We start from the raw sequence: 24,017 nt of genomic DNA, 5'->3' as shown, positions 1-24,017 counted from the left end.
AAAAAAGTCTCCTGAGTCATAATAAAATTGATGTCTCTTGGGTCACCAGAAAAGTCACCAGGGAGAACGATGACCCAAATCAGATTTAAAAGAAAATGTAAATTTTGTGTACTACCTACGAACATTTTTCAAAAAACTATGTTTTTATAACATATTAGACCCAGGATAGATCTAATACCTCTTTTCGTACCTCGGATAAAATGGTCGGCGACTAAAAAAGTAACTGAAACGTTACGTTATTAGGTTCACGATGCTGCGTTGCCTTCGTTGCGATATGTTTGGTAAGTCAGGAGACTTAAAAAATGAGCCATGATTTTGGGACATATTAACAAATATTTTTTGAATATATATTAATTTTAGCGGACTTTAATAATTTACCAGATGTAAATACCTTTTTAGTTAATCGTTAATATGATATATTAGTAGCAGTAAAACACTTTATTGTACAAAAAGACACATAAAACATGAAAAAACACACATCCTTCGTATATGGTAGAATATATTTTTCACACTTATAAGTAAAAACCAAAACCAATACGCGATTGGGAGACGCTCTTTTTGTATGGGATAAAAAAAAATTCTCCTGGGTCACCAAGAAAAATCGACATATTAAAATAATTCAGTTCGTTTTTAAGTTCTAGTCACATTGACTTTTTGGTTATTTGAGATAAACATGATTTGAAAAACATGATTTTCTATTTTGTTGCGATCGACCCGGGTAATAAAAATACGGCGAATTTGAACTTTTGTTTGTTGTCGTTGTAAAATGTATTAAAAAATAATGTAGGCACCCCTGACAATTGAAATTCAAAATTATCCAGAAAAAGCGGCCAAGTGCGAGTCGGACTCGCCCATGAAGGGTTCCGTATTTAGGGGATTTATGACGTATTAAAAAAACTACTTACTAGATCTTGTTCAAACCAATTTTCGGTGGAAGTTTGCATGGTAATGTACATCATATATTTTTTTTTAGTTTTATCATTCTCTTATTTTAGAAGTTACAGGGGGGGAGGGGACACACACATTTTACCAATTTGGAAGTGTCTCTCGCGCAAACTATTCAGTTTAGAAAAAAATGATGATAGAAATCTCAATATCATTTTTGAAGACCTATCCATAGATACCCCACACGTATGGGTTTGATGAAAAAAATTTTTTTGAGTTTCAGTTGTTCTAAGTATGGGGAACCCCCAAAAAAAATTTTTTTTTTCTATTTTTGTGTGAAAATATAATGCGGTTCACAGAATACATCTACTTACCAAGTTTCAACAGTATAGTTCTTATAGTTTCGGAAAAAAGTGGCTGTGACATACGGACGGACAGACGGACAGACAGACAGACAGACAGACAGACATGACGAATCTATAAGGGTTCCGTTTTTTGCCGTTTGGCTACGGAACCCTAAAAATGAGTGTTTCAAAAAGGCACCCTGTATTCCTTACATACCTAAATAATCTCTTATTCAATAAAACATATAATTACTAAACACTGTGATTTATTTCAAATAAATTCAAATCGATCGGATAAAAGATATTAATACCTACCTATACAATGAATACGAGTACAGTCAGCTGCAATAATGTGTTACACACCGAAGGCCGTTTTGCGGTAGATCGTGTTAGATCTTATTTGTAGAGCCATAAGAGCGTGTCACATATTTTTGCGGCCGTCGAAGAGTAACATATTATTGCAGGTGACTGTACCTATGAAAAATTCGAGGGTTCAAAAGCATTTCAACCAAAGCATTTATAATAATAACGACTATGGACGCCTGCAACCCCAGGGGTATTGTAACCCCATAACAATAAGGTTGAAATTTGCATTTAGTGACCGAAAAGTCAGGTGAGCGTAATCAAGTAAGTAAATCTGTTTTCATCATATTTTATGAAAAATAATCTCTTTTCTGTTCTTGTGCTATTTTCTTATTATCAATAGGTACTCTTAACTTATATGCTATCTACGCTGCTGCTTCTATGCTGTTAACATCTTCCAAAACAACAATAAATATGCAGGTTTATGAATTAATTATTTTATTGTTTGCTATTATGAACAAGTAACAACGCCATCTGTTTCAATTTTTTCCGAATTTAAGTTTCTGGCCGACCGCAGCGACCGCGTATAATGGTAGTTAACTTCTGTAACGTTAGATGGTGCTAAAAGGTAACACAAACTTCACGTGCGGCGCGAAGCGTTTCCATGTGTGCGTGTTAGCGGGGAGGGAAGAACTAGCGGGCGTGGTTTACGAAGCGCCAGACGCGGCTGCAGTAGGCCCTTAAAAGCTTGGATTAGCAATGCTACTGAGAAAAAATAAGTTAAAGAAAATAATGGTTTTCCTGTTATTTGGTGTAATAACTTTTTTGTGTAATCTCGGATCATCTAATTACAGTTCTCATGTTTTTTTTTGCAGACTTCATCATTTCTTCTACTCTTTTGTTTAGTCGAAATCACTTCTTATTATGTTGTTTTTTTATAAAATCTTTATTCATCAGGAAATAAATTATAAAAGTCGTTAGTGTAATTTTTCTTATAGGGTACTTCATTATAACTTGTATTTTAAAGTTGGTTTGTCTTTCTTTATATAACTATTCGATACTTATAAATACAGTCTACATCAGAGATGCCTTTTGGAGCGATAAAGCCGCTCAAAAATAACTGAGCATGTCTCTATCTATTGTCAAGGCGTTAAAGTTCTTGTTCAGATATTAATGAGCACCGCTCCAATATAGCTGACAGCGACTGTACAATCAGTTGCAGGGATAATAGCTCCCCCTGCATATAAGTTCATTTACAGACTTGGTATCAACCACCTCTACATCTGTCTGTACCTACATACGCGTACATTGCAACGATACGCTTCATATAAGTAATACGTATATTGTGAGTAGGTAATGGCCGACACAGACTGTTGTCGTCATTGTGTCGACATTTGTATGTATATTTACATGGATTTAATTAACGACGTTTTTTTCTTGTTTTTCAGTCAAGAGATTAACTAAGTTAAATATGCAGAGTTGTCTACTGAACGTAGTTATCATGCAACTGTTTAGTACTGGTACAAACTTGGAAATTCACTACTTAAACTCACATGTAATGTTCGTTAATTAGTTGGTACCTACTTGTTGTAAAATCAAAATACCTACCTGCTGAAAATAACTTGCAAATCGGATTCTAGGAAAATATTGAACAAATGTGTACGGTACGGTTTTTAAAAGGTCACTGCGTATGCGTACTGCGTAGGTTTTCTCTGTTTGTACGTTACCCACGCTCTTACATGTTTTGAAAGGCCTGGTAATTTAGTAGAACTTTTCTCGTAACTTCATCAACTTTAACAAATTAACTTTATCGATATAATTTTCTTACTATGTATCTCTTCGAAACAAACATGTGCCTAATGTTTTAATCAAATTTACCCCTTAAGGCTGGTTTTAGTGTCATGCGGACCAAGAGAGTTCTGTTTACGTTACCTAGCCTAGCTAGGGCAATCTTTTTACATGTTTTAAAAGACCTGGAAATTTAGTTGAGAGAGTTATTGTCGTAATTTAATTGCATCAACTGTAATAAATTGACTTTATCGATAGCTTTTCATATTATTTCTTCGAAGCAAACCAGTAATGTTTTGATCTAACCTACCCCTGAAGAGACAGGTAATAATTGTATTCCGATATCAATTTAAAAAGTTCAATGAACTGACTGACTTCAGATCAAATTTTCTGGTAACTTGATCGATATTCAGCGATCTTAGGACTGCGTTTCGTATTGAATTAATAATTCGTAGACAGGGTGTTTGGAGTAGGCGAATACGAATCAGCGTTGCTATATCATAATGTATTTTTTATAAATTTAAATTAACATCAAACTTTGTGAGTCTCACTAAAGGTTTATTACCGTCTCAAGCCAAATAATATGAAGTGCGTGCATTACGATGTGTTTACGGTCACAATATGATTAAATAATCAAACGAAGTTACGATGCAATTTACGCCGAGAAATAAAAAATAAAGTAAATACTTGAAATAGTAAATTTCTGTGCAAATACATAGTATTTACGCGTGTTTCAATTACCACAAGGTATCGTGGATGAATAAGTAAGTAGTATTTAATTAAGATGTATTGTAGCAAATTTGTTAGAAATAAAAAAAATTACAAGATTGCCACGTTTTATTCGGAAAGTATAAATAATAGACTTTATAATTTACAGTTGAAAATAAATAAGTAAACACCTTGTCCACACAAAATCATAGAGTATAAAAAAAATAAGTGCCACCGAAATCAGTTAAGTCTTTCTTGTTCCCTACTTTATAATTAACAGTTTAAGATAAATAAGTAGACACCTTGCCCACACAAAATCATAGATAATATAAAAAAATAAGTGCCACCGAAATCAGCTAATTCTTTCTTGTTCCCTACTTTATAATTAACAGTTTAAGATAAATAAGTAGTCACCTTGCCCACACAAAATCATAGATAGTATAAAAAAAAAGGTAACTGCCTCCGAAATCAGCTAAGTTTCAGAGTCAGATAATTTTTAAGATGTAGTGTGACACCGAAATCAGTCTTATGAACTAAAAGGCTATCTACCTGGCTAAGTCTTTCTCGTTCCCTAATGGTACCAGTAAGGAACAGGCTGCGAGCAATAAGAATGTAAGAATAATTAAATTTTTATAAAATGCACACAGGAAACTGTTGAATGGTTTAGCGTTCGCTTTAAATTGTAAATTTTGTTGAATTCGTTAAAAGGATGGACACTTCCCTTGAGTTGTGGGGTAGAGCTGCGAACCGACCACGTTCAGTTCAGACTGATGTCGGGAATAGGCTTAGGCCAATGGTGCGCTGCCCATGCTCAGGCTGATGTCTGAATCGCTGGACGAACTATGTCAGGTAACGTGGCGTGCGCCTTGTGGTGTGGCTAGCTCTCCAGCTATTGGTTCGTGTCCACAAAGGCAATGGTAAAATGTTCCCGAAAAAGAAAACCGCGACAAAAAGCGGTTTTCCCAATTGCAAAAAGGATATTCAGTGAACGTTTAAAAATTGCGCTAATAATATAGGCAGAATTGACACCAACTTCATTTGGAAAATAAATGAATCTCGTGTCTGTTGTCAAACCAGACGTCGTCGGGAATTAAGTCAAAAAGAAAAAAAAGGTTTCTACCAAAGCGTATCGCTGCAGTATCCACTAATCACCTATCGTTAAACCGTGGAAGTGATTCCGGCCCATAATGGCTTTGATCATGATCATCAGTATAAAATGTTCATCAAACTATATGTATTACCCTCACAACGTCCAGCATAGAAAGATCCCTATATTAGTATATTTAGTATCAACAGCACGTAGCAAGAGATCAAAGTTATAGATCGCTAAATTTAGTACAATGTGCACGTTTTTAATAAACTGGATACATAATAATTTGTTGTGAAATTGTTTTTATTCCTGTTTCATACTATTAATGGTGTTTTTATCGCAGTTGTCGTTAAGAACTGCAATGTGGTTATGGTTATGCAATAATAAAATATGATAAGTAATACAGGCAACATCAATAGCAGCGGATGAAACAACGCGCCAAAAATATCTGCCATCCTGGAGTACTTTTCCAAATAGAGATCTACCGTACCTGATACAGTATATGTGTCCTACATAATAGAGATATATTTATTTTTGCTAAGCTGTTTGAGAATGGTAGATTTTGACGTGTGACTTTTGATGTGTGGTCTGATCCATTTTGGATGCTGACTGTACTTGTCCGGAGCTAATACGAACTTTAACCACAGTAATTTAGTTGTTAAATTACTATGTAAACTTTATTACGTTGTATTTAAATATTAAAATCAATCTCTGATAACCACCCAATAAAAATACTGCAGAGATTTTATTTTATGACAATAATTTGACAACTTGAACAATCCGCAACTAATCTCATTTCCTCTTCATCGCCCATAACTAGGATCTTCGGGGTGTAATCTTATTACGAAAACATTGTATGGCTGCCGGATTCAGGCGCGGGTTCATTCTCCACGAAACATAGGTACTTACACTTCATTTATTCAATTTAGATAGTAGGTACATGTTTATTGTAGTGGAACATCTCATCTCAGGTTAGCTCCCAAAACAGCTTTCTACTGGATTCATTTCTATAATATTTAATATTAAACCGACAATAAGCCTCGTGACTACTCGTGAGAGACGGTCATTAGGAATGGCTCTTGTGACACAAATAAAATAATTTAATGAGAGAAACTTTTAATGCCAAATGTAGGTACTTTTATTTAGTAAGATATTACTGCTCTATGGTCCGTCATGAGATTTTTTTATCTCATTTGATTTTTGACTTTGACAAATATTATACCCCCTGTATGTATGCAAAAATAATTATACATCCCCTGTCAAAAGCAACATAGGATTGGACATAAAAAGATATTGCAAATTAAATAAAAACTTCTATTAAAAAGTAAGTCCTGACTAATTAATTTGAACGCTTTTATCCCTTTGGCTTAGTTATATTTTGTTGATAGACTCAATATGTACCTACGCTTGATTATGTAGAGGCCTTTTCATGTCTACGCAGGAACGTTGATTATATTATATGTAATAATTTATAAAAGTGTAAAGTCAACATTTTCATATTTCTATCTTCCAGATAACAGCTGCTAAGATTGTTTGTACTGAGATGCGAGGAAACCGAGTGCACCTGTACTGCACGAGTGAGGTCAATCCAATCTGCGCCACGCACATTTGATTAAGTATTCAAATTTACTCGCCGTTCGCCATAGGAAACATCATTATGTTTTCTATTAAATTATTAGCTTAACAGACCACTGGCTACACAGTAACCGTACGATTAATATGAGGTCGTTTCTCGAAACGGTTTTCGGTCGTGTGACGAAATAAGTGACGCCAAATATCAATTTTGCTACATATACATAATGCAATGAGACGTTTCTCGACTTGGGTTGTCACAGATGTAAAATTTGGTTTGCCAAAATGTGCGCTACCCATGAACTATACTGGTAATGAGGTGTCAGATATTATAAGATAAAGTTCACTCAAGTTCGTTCTTGTCGACTCCAACTTTTGGTTTGGCAGCGATGGATGTATTTTTATTTTATGTAAATTTACATTCACGCATGTGTGTTATTAGAAACATATCGTTTTATAGCTCTTTTATTGGGTTTGTTTTTATTGCAAAATGGTAAATCGTAACCAATCGAATAACCAATAAAACGTATTTAGTTCTTCTGAACGCCGTAAAAGAAAATAAGTTTATATGAATGATTGAAGGCTTGCCCCATTAACTTAATTAAACAAATCAGCGTCCAAGTGACGTGGTCCTATACATTTTAGTAACACATCGACAGTAACCCTCTATAGCGGCCCACTATACATCAATAGTTGGCAGTCTACCAATGGCATTAGACATTATAATTGATCTTCTTTCGTTTTAGAATCGATTGAAAGAAAACAAAAGTAACACTGTTCCATTTAATAATGATTTAATTTTCATTAGAGGTAAATTGTACAAGTATTAAGAACGTGGGACACTAGAGGTTGTGTCGCAATGCCACCCCCTGTCTTGGTGGTACTACCTAGCATTGTCTAGGCTTACTGCGTACTTAAGTAACCAGGACTAGAGGTTAGGAATAGGTTCTGACAAACACTGCAAGTAGATTAAAATGTTGCTTGGTAATGTTTATTTTATTCGCAAATACTGATTACAACTATTACTGTCTACAACATTGAAGCATTTAAGTAGTTATCTTGCTGTTATTTGTTTTTTTCTTATTTCTCCACTGAAAACTCTCTCACCACCAGAAAACGGTATGAGCGAATTTCACCTTTTAACTCTATCAACAGTAAGATTAAGTTATGCACCTCGCACGTCAGTAAGCAAATTACTAGGTGCGTATTGGCAAGTACATGCCAACTAACCGGTTCAATTACCACTACCGTTTTGTTAGCCTCCGAGTTCGCACCCAACTGGTAAACAAAGTTTGTCTTTGTTAACTGGGTTATGATTCATCTCTCATACTACACACGAAACTGTGAAAATTTGTACCTACATGTTTTCTTTTGTGCAAATTGAGTCCTACTTTGACTCGAGAAAGCGACGAAGTGTCTAAATCATATCAATCAAATCTTTAAAAAATTATTAAAATCTGATTTATTCTCTCTTTCTTCCTAGATTTATGACATACGTCGGATTCTTGGAAGCAATACCTGCAGTGGCCATTTACTAAGTGTTTTTCAACCACGTCAGTCCTTTTTGTTTCACATGAGAAAGTTTCATTACTAAAATATGGTATTTTTCCTAGAATGTTCCCGATATTTACTAAAGTGCTTGTAGCACAGACCATGTTATAAAGTATACCTACTCACGAGCCACACTACTCGTTTGTTACGCACACAATATTACAACAACCCGTGCTTACCATAAAACCCTTAGAATTCAGTTTAGTTAGTACAGCTCCTAAACGTGGAAATGCAAAAAATGTAAAACTGTGGAGAATAGTTGGAGTGTGGATTATGTTCTTATAATGATTTTATCGCGAATCATGTTAACGTTTATGTTACACGTGAACGTAATTGTTGTGTAGGACTGTGGACCTGAAATGAGCTTTTATGAAATCGCAATGCACGGTAAAGGTAATTGTTTTATAAAACCCACCCAATAGGTAAGTTTATTTATTTATTTTTAATTCGTGCTGTTCTAGGTAGAATGAATAAACTCAGAACGTACCGTTTCCATTAGCCATTACTTTATTAAAGTAATTACTAACCTAGTCAGGTTCGCCCCTGTTACGTTATAGCTCCAACAAGAAAAAAGTTTATGTTGTTGGTATAAAAACGAACAAAATATGTCGTTATATATTGCTCACGTACTAACATTAACATAATATATTATTCAATGTTATTTAATTTACTGAAAGTTAAAATTAACATGTCTTTTGTGTAAAAAATTTCATTATGCTCTTAAATGAACCCTACGCTAGATAAAACATTGATAAAAAAAGAATGTCCCCAATCTTACCTATCACAGGCATTTGTCATATACATTATGAATAGCTCAGCTCAAGCTAACGACCTATGAGCTTCTCGGTCTATCATCCTAAGCTTCACAAGCCCTGAATTTCCAAGATAAAGAGCTTTAGACTGTACGTGGGTTAAGAACCCAAATCGCTACTTAACTCTAAGTAGATAAAGTAGGTATTATAGGTCGACTTGCGCTCAATATTCTTGATAACAGCATAATCTGTGCTTCACCAGTTGCATCCGGAATATAACTAGTTATTAAGTACATTGCGGGCTATTGTGGTTCGCATTCGAGTTCTCGCACCATCTAAAAGAGCCCTTATACCATCTTATACAGGGTTCAAACTCCAAAGAAAACTTAAAGCTTATTTCTATAACACTTAGGGAATTCAAATTGCGAAATAACTGTTGGATTGAAGCCGCATTAGATAAAACTTATGTGTGTGAGTACATTTGCTGCATCCCATGTAGGACACACTGCTAAGTCGGCATGCAGGCTCAGCAGCAGACACTGCCGCCAAAATCAAGCACCAAAAATACTCTGCCTTGGATGCCAGTTACGACTTCGTGCCCGTCGCCGTCGAGACAGCCGAGCCCTGGGGACGGGAGGCGCGTGAGCTCTTCCGAGTACTTGGCAAGCGCTTCAGGGAGAAGGGGAATGACCACTGTTCTGAGTAATGGCTTGTCCAACATCAGGTCTCCATCGCCATACAGCGGGGTAACGCTGCTACTGTGATAGGAACCTTTGGACCCGGCACGGCTTAGAACGGGTTTTAGTTTCTTAAGCTTTGTACATACCTAGTTAGTCATATTTCAAAATAAGAAATAAAGATAAAACTTTAATAATATTCAGTTGAACTAAACTATGATCCATTGAATGGATGGAGCCGCTTCGTCTGCCATCGTCTGGATTTCCGCCATGAATTATTTATCGAATCGCGTCGCCCTCTAACTTAGGTTATGTAAGAGAGGCTTCATGCCCACTTAGCATGTCTCTCGAGATGCCGGGAAACTCTATTATTAAATTAAAGGCCGGGAAATGTTCTTGAATGTCATAGGTACGTTTTTATTGCTCAATGTTCATATACAGTAGTAAGATTTTATGGTAATTGTACGCAAGGGCTGGTGGAAAAATAGGTTCATGCTCTCGCACGCATTTTTAAAGATGTTAATAATTAACACTTTGTTACGTTTTGCTTTGTTTATTCTTGTGACCTGTTTTCTTTGCCTTGAGTGTATTTGGAAACTCAGTCAACCGCAAATTCAGACCACATAGATACCTCATTATTAGACTGCCTACTTAATATTCATCGTAAACACAGAAAAACAAGTAAATAAATCCTAATAAACATGAATCAGTGAGATCGTTTATTGCCCCCGTAAACCTTCATTATGTCTATACATAATGAAGGTTTACGGGGGGGGGGGGGTTTACCTATGTACATGTACATACCTAGTGGTATCGAAATTGTTACAAACACACTTAGTGACAGTATTGTGATGTGACGTATAAATATTTTGTCGTAATCTAATTAATTTTAAGCCCTTCAAACCTGTAACAAGAAACAAAACAAGAATGATGAACGTACGCAACAAAATATTGCCCATACGTTTCTATATCTATACATTACAGTGTTGGGGTGGCAAGTAGTACTAGATACATTCAGGTGTAGTATACATCATGGTTGAGCACGTTGGCGACTTGCCAGCAGTATTACAAAACCATTGATGTGATGGAGGCGAGTCGGCGTTTCGTCATGTGTCATATGTGTGTTGATCGAGAGCTCTATTATCTCAACGTTAATACATACAGGATAAAGATCACAAGCAGTAAAAGCTTGACTGACACGACTATGCAACGTAACGGCCGAACATTTTTAGGAATGCATTTGAAATGAATCTGTGTCCCTCGGGTACTCGGGGTCATTGCCTTGGGGAATTGAACCTGGAACCTAAAATAAAACATAGTTTAATGCCGATTTAGTTTTGTAATAGCAAGGAAAAGCAGTAATTAATTTGCGTTCCTTCTACCTACTTCTTTGCGTCAATATCAGATCGTTTAGTTAGACACATACTATATCATAAGTTCTTAAATCATCATCAAAATGTAAAAAGCGGCCAAGTGCGAGTCGGACTCGCCCATGAAGGGTTCCGTATTTAGGCGATTTATGACGTATAAAAAAAAAACTACTCACTAGATCTCGTTCAAACCAATTTTCGGTGGAAGTTTACATGGTAATGTACATCATATATTTTTTTTAGTTTTATCATTCTCTTATTTTAGAAGTTACAGGGGGGGGGACACACATTTTACCACTTTGGAAGTGTCTCTCGCGCAAACTATTCAGTTTAGAAAAAAATTATATTAGAAACCTCAATATCATTTTTGAAGACCTATCCATAGATACCCCACACGTATGGGTTTGATGAAAAAAAATTTTTTGAGTTTCAGTTCAAAGTATGGGGAACCCCAAAAACTTATTGTTTTTTTTCTATTTTTGTGTGAAAATCTTAATGCGGTTCACAGAATACATCTACTTACCAAGTTTCAACAGTATAGTTCTTATAGTTTCGGAGAAAAGTGGCTGTGACATACGGACGGACAGACAGACGGACAGACGGACAGACAGACAGACAGACATGACGAATCTATAAGGGTTCCGTATTTTGCCATTTGGCTACGGAACCCTAAAAAAGGCACTACTTACGTCAAAAACGAGCTCTCAAAATTAGAAACAAGTCTGACCAATGTACACGCGACAACCAACACGCATGCTGCTGAGCACCCTGATTAACTCGTTCACATATAAATTAAAGAGGACACAGGGGAAGAAAGCCCACCCTGTTATACTCATACACCCATCTGCCCATCTCTCCCGATTGATCTGGCTCCTGTGCCAGTACTTGAAAAGATCAATAGATGCCTATATTTTTTCAGCACACCCGTTTTCTCTCCGAAATCTGCAAACGATAGCTTTTTAGCCTCTAAATCATGTCTGTTATTGCTGACTATGATTTCACTACAGATTTTCTGCTGTGACCTAATTACAACCTTATCACCTGCGCATATGGTTGGCTTTTCATTTGCTTCATTATCTTGTGTCACATTCGCTCAGGTATTTCAAGCGGTTCCGCCAAGTCTGACTAGATGACACGTGCGAGGGAGATAGGGACTGTGTGCCCCCCGCGTGGCGTGTGATAAGACCAATTCTACGTCCAAGTCTAAATGATGCCTAAATTATGTCATTTTGTTATCATTAATTCGCACGTTCATTCCGCTCGTACCTACTTGTTCGTACATTACATATATTAGCTCGCTCAGCTGTTTGCAATGATAACTACCGCTATCCAAAATATACAGGCTCCTCTTTCTACGTTAACATTCGTGTGCCTCGCTTGTGGCCCGCTCAGTAAATACGCCCCTCACTTCGCGGACGCACGCGTACGGATATACGTGTACATTTATGAGTGTACGGAAAACTTCCATGTGTTTTATCATTCTATCGAACTATGAACTTCATCGATACCTACGAGTTTTCGGGTCATGTTTAGTTTTGTGTTACATATAACGCAATAACTGACGTCTATTTTCGGTTCGCTGAAACCGTAACCTATATAATGAAGATGGCGTCACGACTAAATTATCGGCTTCGGCAGTTTATCATATATAAATGAAGTACTTCAACTTCTTCAAAAATCACTTCAAGAAGCACTTCAACAAAAATAGAGTTTATTCAAAATAGTTGTTAACTATTTGGCGTGTAGTTTGTAAAATAGCATCCAGAATTACGTAGAGCAAAATAGCAGCAGTCTCTATCGTGATCGTGTACCTAAATGAAATAGGTCGTCGTTTAGTTGTTTCATAGTTCATACTTCTACCACTTACAACAACAAGTTTTACACACCCGCACATCGATAAATTAATAAATCTACGTAAGTAACAAAACAATCTAAAGATTGTATATCGGGTCTCATAAAGGCAAAAATGTTATTGTTATGCATATTTGCCTCATGTTTTAACACGACAATTCACTGACGGTATTTTTAGTAATGTCTAAACTTTTTCAAATCGTACGATAAATTGTGTCACGTCAATAGTTTCGGATATGAGATAAATTATTGCACTGTTTACCACGCGATACATAGGTATGTAACGGTTGTATAAAAACATCTTTATGTCAACTGAAATAAGGTACACAGTTGTTTAATTACAACTTTGAAAGAAGTGAAACAGGCCTCTCATATAAGCTGTGTCAAGGGTACAATTAATAGCACGCGTGAATATTTCCATCACACACGCGTTCCACTAATATACTACTTACTGTAACATACCCTTTTAAAAGGATCGCATGAACAAGAATATATATTATCTATTTTAATTTGGTGGAGTCGTTGATGTGAGCCACACGGTCCTAGAGTTCCTAAGACATATATATAATTAAGATCTTCTGATTTTGGTGATACGGCTTGCGTTGGGTGTAATAATGAAGTAATTAATGACGTCAGTCTGTATTAGATAAGTACTCCGACATGGTTGAAGTACTAGTACTGCATTACTTACATTATGCTATAAGGAAAAGTTAGGTAAAAAGGAGTATCTTAGGCAATAGGTATTTTGTATGGGTTTACTTCTCCAATTGATTGTTTCACGAACCGCTATTCATCAAAATAATTCTCCATTCCAGAGGCTCACAAATCAACCTATGCAATGGAGGCGCTGGCACGGCCGCCATGACGGGCCTCGTCCGCAAGATTCCCAACGGTTACGATCAGAAGAAGCCAATGGCGTCCCTCACACATCTGCCCAAACGGCCCCCCGTCGACATCGAGTTCTCTGACCTCTCCTACTCGGTCAGCGAGGGTCGGAAGCGGGGCTACAAGGCTCTGCTGAAGTGCATCAATGGGACCTTCAGGTCTGGAGAGTTGACAGCGATCATGGGGCCTTCTGGTGCGGGGAAGAGCACGCTTATGAACATTTTAGCGGGTTACAAGTAAGTAGCATCTAAATTTATTTTGCAAGTTAAAATTAATTGAGGTGTTCGAAATTATTTTGATAAATGATGCTTTAATAGTCCAGTTAATATTGCTTAAAACAAAGGCACGTTACGTTTAACGTTTTGTACCTATCAAAATGTTTGACCTCTGCCTTAGCCTGGTAAACTGGGCGGAAACGGAAGACAATACAGCCCCGAGGCCGGTTGTAGATCCATCTTTTCCTTATCATCCGGTGCAGTACCAACGGTCAAAGAAGTTTTTCTAAAAACAAAACGTTGTTATTAGTCACTATCTAAGAATAAAGGCCGCCTAAAATATAGTGAATGTTTAAAAACGTACCAGACTTTGTATTCATCTAGTCTAGTCCATCGATTAGTGAGAGTATTTCACCTTTGCTAGACAAAGTATTTATAAACCGGTTGTCCCAGCTATTGCGGCACGCTGTCCAAATTAGTCTTGGAATGTGTCCAGCGCAATCTAGAACATCTAAAACGTGACTATTAAAATTAAATAATATTTCTCCCATTTCAGAACTTCGAACGTGAGCGGATCAGTGCTCATCAATGGAAAGGAGCGAAACCTGAGGCGGTTTAGGAAGCTGTCTTGCTATATTATGCAGGACGACTGTCTCTTACCTCACCTGACGGTGAAAGAGGCCATGCACGTATCAGCAAATCTGAAGTTAGGGAAGGACATGTCTGTGCAAGCAAAGAAAATAGTGATCAACGAGATAATAGAAACGTTAGGGCTTGTAGATGCAAGTGATACACGGACGATTAATCTATCGGGCGGGCAGCGCAAGCGTCTATCAATAGCTTTAGAGTTAGTGAACAATCCCCCTGTGATGTTCTTCGACGAGCCGACCTCCGGGTTGGACAGCTCCTCGTGTTTCCAATGCATATCGCTGCTGAAGAGTCTGGCGCGGGGCGGACGGACGATTATCTGCACTATTCACCAGCCATCCGCGCGGCTGTTCGAGATGTTCGACTTCCTGTACACGCTGGCGGAGGGCCAGTGCATCTACCAGGGCAAGGTCAAGGACCTGGTGCCGTTCCTGTCGAACATGGGCCTCAACTGCCCGAGCTACCACAATCCCGCTGACTACGGTTAGTACTTTAATTTCATCATTAAACCGTTCACCATGTGCCTTTCTTACATAATAGCCAATAGTTGCCTGAAAATAAAGTTTTTCATTTCATTTCATAATTGTTCAAGTACAAAATAACATAAAATAGCTTGATAAGATTAATAGTAGTGTAGTTTTAACAATCATTAAAAGTTGATTACTCTATTGTTTAATATAAATTATAACTATTATGTCATAGATATTTCATGTTATAAATACAATTTTATTATGATTTATATTAAGCAGAAATACTATGCATTATGCACACTAAACGCTGTAAAACTTGTGTTAACTTTACACTCGTTGAAAGCAAGATTAATTTACGTTAGAGTATAACTTTTAAACTAGCAAATAAACTAAAGGTTCTAAATGTTAGAATGAACTTTGTCCTTCAATCGATAGCTACTTACATATTAAATGAACGCGTCCATGCGAGCACAAAGTCGGACAAGGATTCGCCTTGTCATCATTATAATGATATGTTAATGTACCTAATAATCTTTAATAGAAAAAAAGCGGCCAAGTGCGAGTCGGACTCGCCCATGAAGGGTTCCGTATTTAGGCGATTTATGACGTATAAAAAAAAAACTACTTACTAGATCTCGTTCAAACCAATTTTCGGTGGAAGTTTACATGGTAATGTACATCATATATTTTTTTTAGTTTTATCATTCTCTTATTTTAGAAGTTACAGGGGGGGACACACACATTTTACCACTTTGGAAGTGTCTCTCGCGCAAACTATTCAGTTTAGAAAAAAATGATATTAGAAACCTCAATATCATTTTTGAAGACCTATCCATAGATACCCCACACGTATGGGTTTGATGAAAAAAAAATTTTTGAGTTTCAGTTCGAAGTATGGGGAACCCCAAAAATTTATTGTTTTTTTTCTATTTTTGTGTGAAAATCTTAATGCGGTTCACAGAATACATCTACTTACCAAGTTTCAACAGTATAGTTCTTATAGTTTCGGAGAAAAGTGGCTGTGACATACGGACGGACAGACAGACGGACAGACGGACAGATGGACAGACGGACAGACAGACAGACATGACGAATCTATAAGGGTTCCGTTTTTTGCCATTTGGCTACGGAACCCTAAAAAACCGACTTCTCTAACTACTAGCCTAACCCACTTAACGGCGCTTATACTTTATTTGGTAATATGTATACATTTCGTGGTAATCATAGTGTTTTTTTTTTAGTTTAGGTATCATAGTGGTTTTCCGGGTCAAGGTCCGGGTCCGGGTCCGAGTCCGAGTACGGGTCCGAGTCCGGAATCCGGGTCCCAGTCCAGGTCAAAATCGAAGTTCAAAATTACAAAACGTGTACTATGCGTCGTTGAAGAGTTCTGTTCTGATCATCATCAGCAGTTCCACTTCATCAAATGCCACAGTTTTTAATGTAAATGCTTGATTTTCTGATGAAAACATATAAAATTCTATACATGCCTTTAAGATTTGAGGAGTTCCCTCGATTCCTCATGGATCCCATGTTCAGGACTTGAGATTGACATAAATATGGCTTAAAACCTAAATTGCTTAACAAACATAACGAAAAGGAGAAATCGCCAAATGCGAGCTATGCGTCGTTGAAGAGTTCCGTTATGATCATCATCAGCAGTTCTACTTCATCAAATGCGACAGTTTTTAATGAAAATGCTCGATTTTCTGATGAAACTTGCTTAACAAACATAACGAAGAGGACAAATCTCCTAACGTGAGCTATGCGTCGTTGAAGAGTTCTGTTCTGATCATCATCAGCAGTTCCACTTCATCAAATGCCACAGTTTTTAATGAAAATGCTTAATTTTTTTGATGAAAATACAAAAATCTATATACGCATGCCTTTAAGATTTGAGGAGTTCCCTCGATTCCTCATGGATCCCATCATCAGAACTCGAGCTTGACAAAAATGTGGATTAAAAACTTAACTTGCTTAACAAACAAAACGAAGAGGACAAATCGTCAAACGTGTACTATGCGTCGTTGAAGAGTTCCGTTCTGATCATCATCAGCAGTTCCACTTCATCAAATGTCACTTTTTTGAATGTATATGCTTGATTTGTTGATAAAAACACAAAAATCACTATACGTATGCCTTTAAGATTTGAGGAGTTCCCTCGATTCCTCATGGATCCCATCATCAGAACTGGGTTTTGACAAAAACGGGACCAATCTGTATGCATATACATACAATTAAAAGAAAAATTTTCAAAATCGGTCCACTAATGACGGAGATATGGAGTTACAAAAACATACAACCGAATTGATAACCTCCTCCTTTTATTAGATTTGGAAGTCGGTTAATTAATAGATTTTCCTTCGCTGACAATCGTTTAAATACTTTGGTGCTTTGGTGGATTTTCCTTAGTGAGATTAAGGTGTCTTAGATCTTTTTATACAATAATCCATTATTAACTAGAAGACTTTTTATGGACTCGTAAAGTGTGCATTACATTCTTATCAAGAGCTCGTTAAGCCAACTTGGCTGGTCTAACGACATAATAAAATGGTCTAATAATGCTACCCTGAGGAAACTTACAGCCTAAAGCGTTCAGTTAGCACATTATTTTTAGAAATAAGTCTATTATTTCAAGAGTCGATATAATTATTATTTATTTTATTTAAACTTTATTGCACAAAATATATACAACAATGTACAAATGGCGGACTTAATGCCAAATGGCATTCTCTACCAGTCAACCATAGGGCCAAACAGAGATACCTTCAATTGGTGCAGAGAGAGAAAATATATTGAGTGAGTTAAAAAAAAGCAAACTATACTTATAAATTACATAAATAAATAAAATTTATCTATGTTCTTGACCTTAACCGTACGGCGTATACGTGCCTTACCTAATCAAGCAAGTTTGTCTTTTAGGTAGTTGCTATGAGTTTATTTAAGTAACTTGTTTCGTCGTTTTTTTAATAAAAAAAAATTTTGATGTAAAGAACGTAACTATATGCACAAAGGCTCGGAAAAACGCCTGTCATTTTGAAAAAATAACCCTGTTCCTTACAACAGAGACTTCCTTATACCAATGTCAGATCAAATTAAATGTCTCGAGTCATACATGGGACCTAAATTATGGTATGTTTTCAAAATGACGGACGGTTTTTCCGAGCCTTGGCTCATGCATATAGTATTGATTTATATGTTTGTATAGCATGTCGATGAATTTACGACCATATTGATATTTCCTTTATTAGTAACTATGTCATGATGAATTTTAGGTAAGTAATAGAGATTTTATTAAGTTATCTTCAGATTCCAAATAAGTAAAGAAAATGATTTAAAAAACCGGCCAAGTGCGAGTCGGACTCGCGCACGGAGGGTTCCGCACCATCAACAAAAAATAGAACAAAAAAATCGTCTTTGTTGTATGGGAGCCCCCCTTAAATATTTATTTTATTTTATTTTTAGTATTTGTTGTTATAGCGGCAACAGAGATACATCATTTGTGAAAATTTCAACTGTCTAGCTATCGCGGTTCATGAGATACAGCCTGGTGACAGACGGACGGACGGACGGACAGCGAAGTCTTAGTAATAGGGTCCCGTTTTTTACCCTTTGGGTACGGAACCCTAAAAACTTATATTGTACATCAAAACTTAAAACCACCGTGTCGGTGCTCCCCAAGGAACCATGTTAGGACCGCTGCCTTTTGTATCTCAACAATACCACTAAACTCATTAACCTTTTGGACGCCAATGACCGATATATCCGCACCGTAGGTTCAACGCCAAAGATCGATTAATCGGTCACATATCACAGAGCAACATAGACCTACGTGCATAAGCATAAAATTCAATTTCAGTTTTGACACTTCGGTGACGTGGCGTCAGCGACAGCTTTTGTGTTTGACACGGCGTCGAAAAGACTAAAAGATAACATGTGACATTCCAGTGATGGAGGTGGCGACCGGCGAGCACGGCGACTGGGTGCACAAGCTGGTGATGGCGGTGAACAAGGGCAACTGTGGCCGCGTGCAGCCGGCCGCCGCGCCGCAGAACTCCAACTACAACAACCAGGCCAAGAACAATTGCAAGTCGCTGGAGGTGGTCGTGGGTAAGTTCGCAGCAGGAAAACTTTAGCCTCGAATTATGTAAATATTTCCTTTTCGTAAAGTATTTCATGTTTAAAAACTCACGACATAATACAAACTAAGAGATAGAAGTATACAAAAATGAATTAAAACATGAACTTGTAAGATTGGCTTTTGTAAATGAATTAAAACATGAACTTGTAAGATTGGCAACTTGTAAGAGTCGATGATCTTAATCAAGTGCAGACTTTTTAGCTTAACAATAAGTACGAGTAAATAAATGTATGAAGTCGACAGCAATGACCTTCACACGTCTGAGACGTCCTTAGTTTCTTAACAATAAAGCTTTGTTAAAATCATTTTGAACACCTGGCCCGCTTAGCAACTTTTGCTGTTGACTGTACAAGTGTACACAAATCGTTTTATTAGAGAAAAGACAAAGTTATAAGTAATTGGACGGTTATTCATTTCGACCAACGCCAAGAAAAATAAAATATTCATTACCTACATGCTCTAACAAAATATTGCTTCCAAAAGTTGGGCTACTTAATAATGTATAGTAAATATTTTCACCAAGACGTGACAATGCTCGCTTGACGTAATAAATACGCGTGTCTTCGTATTATTGTACCAAATAAATAGAACAAACACCAAAGGTCACCCAAGGGGCTGGCCTTGGCATTTGAGACAGTGTTAGTAGGTATTCAATACTATACGGCAATTTACCGGTACCAATATAGACTGACAACTTACTTAGTCTAGAAATAGGAAAAGGTTTTACAAGTAACGTTCTGTTAAAATGAATATTATTATTGAAAATGTAATTAGGCTTTATTTATAAAGCTTATAACGGCCGCCTAGCAGTCCTAGCCTAGTCGGTAGTTGTCGGTAGTGACTCTGCCAACGAAACAAGAGGTCCAAATCCTCGTAATTTTCGACGCGATTTTTTTTAATTCTATGGGCAGCTCGTCTAAGTCAGCCAACCCCCCAAAAGCTAAACATTTTTCGCGTCAATAAAATTTATCTTCGAGATACTTTTTCCTAATCAGAACACGACACCAAATATGCCCTTAAACGGATCTCTACTATTTTTGTTACATCCTGTATAGGAACAGATGTTCCTGAGTTATAATACTGTACAGTTTCTTATATTACTACATAAATTTAACAGATTAATAGCTAAGTAACTTGTTTTTTTTTTATTCCAGACAAGCCAACCTGCACAGTAATAGATATGTCAGGCCCAACTCCGAATCCAGAGAAACAGAACGCCGTCCCGAACTCCACCAACCTAGCCCCCGTGACGTGCACCACCTCCCTCCTGGACTCCAGCGAGAGCTTCACCAAGAAACCTATCAAAACCGGCTTCCCAACCTCCGGCTTCAAGCAATTCTGGATCTTGTTAAAGAGGACCTTTAGAAGCATTCTTAGAGATCAAATGCTGACGCATTTAAGGCTATGTTCGCATACGGTTGTCGGGCTGCTAATCGGGTTCTTGTATTACGATATCGGGTCGGACGCGGCGAAGGTTATGAGCAACGCAGGATGCATATTCTTCACTGTTATGTTCACGATGTTTACGGCTATGATGCCTACAATCCTTACATGTGAGTTTACTTGTTTTTCTATAAACTTCTAATCGTTTATTATCTTTTTAAACTTCGATTTCAATATTATGCATTGTCGTTACTTATGTTTGTCTTTTTGTTTCAGTCCCGACGGAAATGAGTGTGTTTGTGAGAGAGCATTTAAATTACTGGTACTCTTTAAAAGCATTCTACTTCGCAAAAACGCTAGCGGACTTACCCTTCCAGGTAAATTGAAATGAAATTTTATATTACACATGTGGATGAATGTAAAATCTTCCAATCAGGACTTTGAAGATCAAAATATCGTCAACTCTCGCTCAAAGCTACAAAGATCTTAATTTATTTTATGCAACCGTTGTTTAAGAGAGGTCAAAAAAGGCGAGTGGCGTGAGTAACAATTTGAGGCGAAGCCGAAAATTGTTAATAAAGACGCCACGAGTATTTTTTGACTCAGTTAAACAACGTTGCATACTTACAATACTTTTTCTACGACCAAGCACTTACTTTTAAATAAAATTGTAAATTTAACAAATATTTTTAATTCAAGATGTAGCAAAGATGGAGGGTACGGGCGGGAAAATAATGAATGAATGAATGAAATTTAAAAAAATCATGTCTATGGTTCACTTATTTGTCAGAGATGACATTTAAAATAAGGTTGGCAACACTGTATTTCATTCAATATTTTTTAAGTGGTCATTACACAAAGTATCGTAAAATCGCCAAAAAGATACTGCGTGTATGCACAAATACTTTTTTGGGGAATAGACTAAAGACTTGTCTTGACAACTATAAGGTAGGGTTTTAAAGGTGTGTACACGACCCTTTAAATGGCAAATAAAAGTACGGGAGTAGAAAAAATACAATTTCCAAACTCAATAAATATTTTACGAGTCGACAACTCGTATATAAACGAATGAAATAACATTATCATATTCCCTATACTAAAATATGTTGTTTATGTTCTTACAGATAGTGTTTAGCGGCGTATACGTAATAATAGTATACTTCATGACGGGGCAGCCGATGCAAACGGACCGGGTGCTGATGTTCACCACCATCAACATCCTGACGGCGCTGGTGGCGCAGTCGCTGGGGCTGCTCATCGGCGCCGCCATGAAGATCGAGACTGGCGTCTATCTAGGGCCCGTCACCACCATCCCCGTCGTCTTGTTCTCAGGTAAACCTGCACTGAGACAGAATAAATAATAGTACTAGGTACAGAAGACTCACTCTCTAACAAAACGCGTCTGTTACGACTTACGACACAGGGCGGACACGCCATACATCAAAAATGATTTGCGTTTATATGTGTGCGCGGCACGTCTGTATACGCGTCATTGAGTTTCTGACGGAATCCTGACATGTTCTCAGTAGAGCGACTTACGCACAACGGCCTGTCGCGGGCGAGGTAATCCGAATCGGGGCGGGGCGGTGCGTGTCCGTTCTGTATGATATTACTATTACTTATTCTGTGCCTGCACTAAGACACAGAATAAATAATAGTACTAGGTACAGAAGACTCGCTCTCTAACAAAACGCGTCTGTTACGATCAGGACAGATATGGCCGCTAGGTGGCGACAGCGCCACGCGCGGCTTATGGCTAGCCACCAAAATTGGTGTGGAACAGATGTACTTTTAGCTACCTGTAGCAAAGCGACGAAATCACGAAGTGAGCCACGCCTGACTGAGATCAAATATTCTTACTAAAGCTTTGGTTTCCTCCGAAAGCGGTGCCGTCATATAGCGGCCGTCTCCATACAAATACTATGACATCCATATTTAGCCGTATAATTTAGTATGGAGACGGCCGCTATATGACGGCACCGCTATCCTAGGAAAACCGATCTTAACCAGCACCATATTGACCTCCTTAAGAAGCCAGCGTAAACTCTCAAAATTCTTTATTTGTGCCTAAAGCTGATCCTACTCTTGTTTTACTGTCGGAGGATATGTATACTAAAATGAATAACACGCACCAGTAACAGGATTGCGTATATACTTTCCATTCCATTATTATATATATTATTATATCTGTATTTATGCTCTTACTATAGGTGATTTTCTGGACAGGGACAAAGAATGACATAATATAAGTTTTTGGCAAAAAATTTATTTTTGGTACAAGCTTTTATCGCTGACTGTACTTTTCTTCGACAGACAACTAATACTCATCGAGACAATTCTAAAAACCCCTAACACAATTAGGTTGCGTTGTTTCATCACAGAGTTCCTATGGCCACCTCCTGTCTCCATCATCAGATCAGCTCGATGGTACCATAATATTGCATTGTCAACCGACTTACATGTGTAAGCAAAATTTCAGCTCAATCGGAAACCGGGAAGTGGATCAAATTTAACTTGCAAGATTTGATTACAGACAGACAGACAGCGAGACAGGTGAAAGTAAATAAAAGCTTGTAATATCATGCTAGCAATGCCGTACTTAAATAATTTATTGTCATTTGTGTAGATGTTGTGTCTTTCTTATTAAATTTCTGGTAGCACGTGCGGAAGTGTCTTTAAAACAAACTATTTCCTTTTCTTTTCAGGGTTCTTCGTGAACTTCAAAGCCATCCCCGGCTATCTGCAGTGGTTAACATACTTGAGCTACGTCAGGTACGGCTTCGAAGGGGCCATGCTCTCAGTGTACGGGTTCGGGCGAGAGAAGCTCCACTGCTCCGAGGTGTACTGCCACTTCAGGAAGCCAGATACCTTCCTCAAGGAGATGACGATGGACAAAGCCAACTTCTGGGTAGACGTAGGTGCGCTTATCGCGTTTTTCGTATTCATCAGACTCATTTCGTACTTAGTGCTAAGGTTCAAACTGAAGATGATGCAGTAGGCACAAATTTAGGCTTTTCTAAGGTATCACTTTTCCATTAACAGATTTTGGAATGGCAAAATGTACATTTTCATTAGGTTACGCTGTATTTAGACGCTTGGTCCATTATGGGCAACCTGCGGATGTACTCGTCGATTCGCTAAAGCTGACGTGAACCGATCGAAATGGGCGTAAGAAAATATCTATGTATTAGGTATACGTCGGAATCTGTCAAAATGGTTTGATATGACAAAATAAATATGTCGTTATAGCATTCACGATAGGATTGGTGAATGTTGCTTGGTCGAGGTTGACCGAGCATATAATGGAAGCCTTAAACTTAACGTTTGAATGAATTGAGTAGTTCTTTGGTTACGAGCGAATTGCGCAATTGCGGCCTATTTGACTTA

At 37.5% G+C, this 24,017-nt stretch overlaps 1 protein-coding gene and 1 long non-coding RNA gene across 2 annotated transcripts in view; one reads left to right on the top strand and one right to left on the bottom strand.

Moving 5' to 3' along the window:
- The window catches only part of LOC134651361 (ATP-binding cassette sub-family G member 4), a 52,074-nt gene extending 28,307 nt beyond the window's left edge, over nucleotides 1–23,767 (top strand). The window contains exons 3-9 of the mRNA XM_063506444.1: nucleotides 13,707–14,012; nucleotides 14,548–15,122; nucleotides 19,055–19,216; nucleotides 20,402–20,800; nucleotides 20,907–21,007; nucleotides 21,755–21,962; nucleotides 23,336–23,767. Coding sequence (XP_063362514.1) covers nucleotides 13,707–14,012; nucleotides 14,548–15,122; nucleotides 19,055–19,216; nucleotides 20,402–20,800; nucleotides 20,907–21,007; nucleotides 21,755–21,962; nucleotides 23,336–23,628 — 2,044 coding nt within the window. The 3' untranslated portion in view covers nucleotides 23,629–23,767. The remainder of the gene's footprint in view (nucleotides 1–13,706; nucleotides 14,013–14,547; nucleotides 15,123–19,054; nucleotides 19,217–20,401; nucleotides 20,801–20,906; nucleotides 21,008–21,754; nucleotides 21,963–23,335) is intronic.
- LOC134651924 (uncharacterized) lies at nucleotides 878–11,291 on the bottom strand. Its single transcript, XR_010097145.1, has 2 exons — nucleotides 11,195–11,291; nucleotides 878–1,173 (listed from the first exon to the last, which is right to left on the bottom strand). It is a non-coding gene; the product is annotated as an uncharacterized LOC134651924 (long non-coding RNA).
- Nucleotides 23,768–24,017: the final 250 nt, after the last annotated feature.

Source organism: Cydia amplana, chromosome 1, assembly GCF_948474715.1.
Source record: "Cydia amplana chromosome 1, ilCydAmpl1.1, whole genome shotgun sequence".
Taxonomy (NCBI): domain Eukaryota; kingdom Metazoa; phylum Arthropoda; class Insecta; order Lepidoptera; family Tortricidae; genus Cydia; species Cydia amplana.
This window is presented reverse-complemented; position numbering and strand designations above follow the sequence as displayed.